We start from the raw sequence: 6,169 nt of genomic DNA on the forward strand, positions 1-6,169 counted from the left end.
TTAAGTAAAATCGTTGCTAATGAAATATTGATAGATCCTCCATTCTCACAACCTGAAGATGAAAAACAAACGAGTTTTTGAAGCCACTAGTTAATAGCTCTTCCTGAGTGGAAGTGTTCAACCACTATAAAGTGTTCTCTATACCTTAGTAATGCTAAAAAGTTGAAAATGTATTCACCATCTATTCCACATATATAGAATCATGGGGAATGTTCCTCCCATCTTTTAAGGATTTTAGCGGGAGATAAGTTTTGATCGATGAAATTTTCGGTGTTAACGAGTTTCGAAACCTGGCCATGAACATTATTATCCACAATTCAAAGAGTTTACCATTGTAATATAATGATATCGGTCTAGGAGATAAAATATAGCATATACGTTCCTAATACAATAGACACTAATTAGTTACCCATATTTCCTAGCAATAGTTTCTTCCAAAATGCATTGTCATTCCCAATTTTTTAAATATATCTCCGACCATGTATGTATATATTCCATGTGACTCCCTATTTGAATTAGGATCAATTTGTGAATAATTAAGGAGCTAGGCAAATAGGATCACTCAATTGTAAGTCAAGGGTTAATTTCTATATCTAGAATAATTCCTCTGGACATGGTTTCATCCAGAGGTGTAAAACGTGCCGGCCCGGCATAACCCAGTCCACGAAGTCACGTGCTTAGCGTGCTGCGTGTTGGGATGTGTTGTGCTAAACGGCATGCCGTGCCGTATTGTGCCAGAAAAATAAACGTGTTGTGCCGTGCTGTGCTAGCACACTAAATTTATGTTTTCCAGAATAAATATTTTTGAGATATTTTAGTTAGTAAATGTATTATTACAGAAATAAACTAGCATAACGAAAATGAAATATCAGAAATTGGCTAAAACAATGATTCTTTTGTGAAATATGCATCAAATGTGATGTATTGTGCAGTATTTTACGCATGACGTGGCGTGCTTTCTTCGTGTGCCGTGCTGTGCCGCGTGTTGTGCTGTGCCGCTGTGCCTATTTGTCTGGCACAGTACAACACATTAAGCAAACATCCTGTGCCCGTACTGGTCCGATCACGTGCTGTGTTCGAATTTTAACGTGTTGTGTTGTGTCATAAACGTGCTACCCCGTCCCAATTTACACCTCCAGACTTTCATCAACTCAGGATAAAATAAAAGGCCATGATGAGGTTTGTGTCTTTTTATTTTATTTTTGTATCTAAAACACAACCAAATAACTATAAAATAGAATAGAAAAGGTGGAACCGGGAAGTAGGCCCGGTGGTACCTAGTTTACATTTACATAAACTGCAAATTACTCACAAACTCGTTAACTGTGGAATTTGCTGTAATAAGCAACGCTGCTATCATAATGCAAAGGCCTCTTCCTAAATAAAAAGTCATCTATGGAGTAACACTGCATGTACATTTTTTGTATTTAATACTAATTTTTATTTTCTTTTGAAAATTATATTTCACAAATCCGCTCTTTTTAATAATTTTGATATCTATTTATAAAATTAATACATCAATTCGGGTTTATAATACCTTTTCTTTTTTTGGGTAATTTACGTTACCTCCCCTGGCTAAGATCATAATTTGCGTTACCTCACCTACAAAATTTTTTTTTTTGATACGCGAAAGCCGGATCCAGGCCCTATCCGAACCCAGCCAGTTGGACTGACCCACTGCCAGACCCAACACCGCTCAACTCATTATACAACTAATCTACCACAAACCTTTACGGCGGCGAGAATTGAACCCCAACTTCCTCCTTACTGGAGTTGATGGCATACCACTGAGCTATGCTCTTGGACCCTCAAATGTCCAGTAACAAATGTATATAGACAAGCACCAGTTAACTAACTGGGGGCACATAACTCAGATAAGATCAAGATCCAGTTATATTCTTAGCTAGAATTGGGGTTTAAGATTTCAACTGGTCCCCAACAACTAAAATGCTACTTTTCTAAAGTGATTCATCCAACTGCTTCATCTCTCTCATAATCTGGTCTGGTCGGGAATAACAAAAGCAGCTGGCATAGAATAAGTAGCTTGAAGAAATATATGATAGCTGGCGTAGAATAGGTAGCTTGAAGGAACATATGATTTTAGTCTATTCTTTGTGTGACGGATGGATTTTAGAGCGCAATTCTATCATCTTTCAATGCTTCAACAACACCAACACTAACAGCAGCTATCCACGCTTTGCTTGTCGAATTCATATTAATTGGTTCCAACTAGTAGTAAACCTTAGCAAATACACAAAGAAAGTGACACTTATCACTGTCACTGCAACTAACTTTGCAGCTCATCTAAGAAGGTCTCACTTGAGCAAATTTAGATTTAAGTGCCATGAAAACTATAGAAAAAGACTATTCAGTTCAGTTGTATACCTTTTTCTCCAGCTTCTGAAAATGAAAACACAAAAGTGATTACTGCTAAAGCAGACAAACGTCTACACACTGATTTTGGGGCGAAGTTCATGATCAACAACCAGCCTCCTTGAAGTGGCTTCATCGCCCTTCCAGGGAAAATGAAATCAGCTACCAAGATACACAGAACAGAACAGAAAAAGTTCAAAATATTACAATGTTGTATCGAAAAAAAAAATCTTTGAGGAGAAAGTTTTATATTGATCAGAGAAAATAGAAAAGCATACATGAAAATAAAAGCACCTAACAGTGCATACAACAGCCTATGCAAAGCCTAGCTCAAACAACTAAAACAGCATACAGACAACAACACCACTAAGAGAAACCAAAGCTATATGATACAATTTCACATGATTGTTCCTTGTAATCTATGATGTTTTCACTTGATATAAGCTCATCAATAGATCCTCTTATTTAAAGCATGCCCGTAGTAAACTTAACTACTACATTAATCTGGTGAACTGATCACGATTACCAAAACAAGATATTAAGATAAATATGATCAAAGGAATGAAAAATACACTCCTGAACCTCTGTGCACATACACACATGCTGTATATGGTGGGTCTTCCGTCTGCAAATTCAACTCCTCAAATTCAGCAGCATCAACTCCTGCTACTCCTTCAGGTACGAATGATTGCAGAGAAAGAAAGTTCTCTCCTTGGCAGTGCAGCTGATAATCCATATTGGAGCAATAAATATTATCACCATCATCACAAGCGTATGAGGGTGCTTTCATCTTACCATCAAAGAAATCACGCTCTACAGCATGCTGAGGCATCACCACAGTAAGTTTTTTGGAACGCAAGTTGTAAACTTGTAAATGTTTCCCATCGAACCAGTACAGTAAAATCTGGTCAGAGAAACTGAAGATGCGAGTAGGAGGTGTGCTAGTATTGCCTATGCAAAAACAGCAGGGGTCTGGTGGCAAGTCCACCAACAATTTGCAAGGAGAGTCTACACGAACATCAAAACTCTCCTCCTTAACCCAGGCTTGCTTGACTTTATCCTTCAATAAATACAAATGAACTTTACAACAACAGCAGCAAATAGTATTATTACTATCGTGATGGTCATGTAGGCGTCGATGATTACAGTCACTTGTTCGATTGTGCAGTGTTTTTTCTAAATGTGCAATACATGGAAATCCTTTGAACTCCAGAAGACGGGGATAAGCAACAAGCAAGTGGTTCCGCTGCTCATCAGTTGTATTTTTAGATGGGAGTTGGATAAAACTAAACTTCTCATCGTGGAGATTGAAAGACAGTAACATCTCCATCTGATTATCACTGTTCTTATTTTCGGTACCGTTAGCTCCTTCTCCTCCCCCGATAGTTGTTATTATCTTCCAAACCAAACATCCATTACCAGTATTGCAAAAGATGGCAGATCTGTCACTACTTGTAGACGCTCTAATCCAAGTAATAGGATGACCATGATATGCGACGTGTGTGCTTGTGGTAGTGACATTTCTCCATGATTTAGTCCCCAATGTAAATACAACAATGTTAAGCTGCTGGTGAGAGGTACGGAAAACACTTACCAACTTGTACTCCTTTGCTAAGGAATCAAAACCAAATCCGTGACAGATGGTGTGAGCGTGAAAGATACATTCCCCGGAGATGGGTGGATGGTAGATGTGAAGAAAATCACCCCTGTTTGGTTGTAAAATCGTGTAAGAAATTCCATACCAATCCTCAACTGTCATACAGGGAAAACCATTACAGTAACCAACCAGTTCACCATAATCATCAAGGTTAAGATAACCAGCTAAGCGCACAAACGGTAGAATATCTCCATTACGGCCTCCGGTAGGAAATTCAAAAAAACGACACTCAAATGAAGTGTCATCAGTAGCCACACCATTAGTTTTATTTAAAAGACTGAAGATAAATTTGGGGTTTTTCTGCGATTGAAGAAAGTGCGAATCAGTTAAACGTGTATCGATATGAATCGATTTATACCAGTGTTTTGAGACTGCACCAGAACGGAGCAGTGACCGAACTGGAACCTTGGTCAATATTTCTTCCATAACAAAATCTTGATGAAGGTACTTCTTTTTGCTATATTCTCTTTTCTTCTCCATCAGTTTTGGTGCTTTGGTGGACATAGGTTTACTACTTTCATCACCACACTTGTTTTTTCTACATTCTCTGTTCTTCTTCATCGGTATTGGACGTGCTTTGGTGGACACGGGTTTACTACTTTTATCACCACAACCGATTCGGGGTAATAGCAGCAATCGACGGTGTTACTATATGCTTTCTCACCCAAACACGCAATTCGATTGTTGTGCTGATGTTGATGATCGATTGATATAGATATCTGATATACAAAGATTTTGAAGAAGATAATAACTAAAAGAACTCTATTGCTCAACGACAATAGTTCTGGTGTACATTGCTTCATGGCTTAGCAGCTTATTTATATGCTCAAACATCCAGAGTTCTAATAATAGATAACTGGACAGATTCTTAACAAAACTTAAACTCCTAGACATTGGATACTTCTAGAACTCTAAACTAAGTAGATTCCTAAACCAAACGTCCTTGTAGAAAAACAAAAAAAATCTCTAACAAGAAGAAAACTTAACAAAGTTTCCAAATATCGTTCACCTTCGGAATATTGTCCAGTTTTCTGATATAGTCTATTAGTGGATTGCCGTGCCAGAAGGGGTGCTGGTTCTTGGTGGAAACAATATTATTAATTATTATTTGAATGTTATAAACTTATAATTATTATGTTAAGGATATTTTGGGCAAATCTCATTTATTACTTATTACTGGAATGTTCTTGTGTCTAGCACTATAAATAGAGGCTCTAATATTTGTATATTCTACTGATTAATAAGATTTCTCACTTCTTCTCTTCTATTTTGTGTCTCCTTCTCTACTTTGCTACTTTTACAAGATGTGGTCAGCACGCTCTAAACTGAGCTATGTGATTGTATGAAAGTCACGGACAATTATTTCCTAACCTCTGTTATTATTATATTGGTTTTTGATTTCGTCTGATTCATGATACACTATTAACTTTCTTTTGTGCTTATGCAGATTTAATTGAGTCACGACAACAACTCATATCCCACACGGTGTACATGAGACCATGACAAGGAGCTCGTCAATACAACAGTATTATTTTTAATCTTTGTTTCCTATACTGCTATATTATCTCGCATTTTTAGTGGCCACTCAAAAGGATTTAGGGGCCAATAATTTATGCCCAGCCAAGGGCACTAGTTAAGGGACACCCTATAGTACATTGAAGTTACCTAAATGCCTCGTAGTAAAAAGAAAATAAAAACCAAATCAAAATCCTTTCTTCACATTTAAACTCTTCTTCTTCAGCTCTTCCACCCTTCACTCCCGATTGTGGAGGAAAAAAATTCCTCTTTTTTCAATTCATCGTCTTCGTCGTGAATCGCCAAAGTAAAACATCGTTGATTCGTTTATAAAACAATGGGTAAGGATAATGAACCACACAGACCTAAAACTAAAAACGTTCCTCGCGGTATCGATCCAAAAATTGGAATTTTAGCAAGAAATAAAGAGATTGTTGCTGACGAAGAACAAGAAGAACGCCACGACGACGGCGAAGGAGTTGCAGCGGTTGGAGTAGTTGATGGCGGCGAATCTGAAAGTCAAACACTCCGGCAACTTCAGATGGCTCCAATTAGGTAAGCTTCTAACAATTTTTGGGTTTATGTCGCTTCAATTCGACGAATTGCTAAAAAAAAATCTAGGGT

The 6,169-nt window shown here is 37.5% G+C and overlaps 1 protein-coding gene across 1 annotated transcript; it reads right to left on the reverse strand.

Annotated features, from left to right (window-relative positions):
• Positions 1-2,768: 2,768 nt before the first annotated feature.
• LOC113290132 lies at positions 2,769-4,526 on the reverse strand. The gene is made up of 2 exons (XM_026539669.1): positions 4,389-4,526; positions 2,769-4,079 (listed from the first exon to the last, which is right to left on the reverse strand). Exons 1-2 carry the CDS (start codon positions 4,508-4,510, stop codon positions 2,927-2,929), a joined length of 1,275 nt encoding a protein of 424 aa, XP_026395454.1. The 5' UTR covers positions 4,511-4,526; the 3' UTR covers positions 2,769-2,926.
• Between the last annotated feature and the right edge of the window lie 1,643 nt (positions 4,527-6,169).

The sequence above is a fragment of the Papaver somniferum genome, chromosome 1 (assembly GCF_003573695.1).
Source record: "Papaver somniferum cultivar HN1 chromosome 1, ASM357369v1, whole genome shotgun sequence".
NCBI lineage: Eukaryota > Viridiplantae > Streptophyta > Magnoliopsida > Ranunculales > Papaveraceae > Papaver > Papaver somniferum.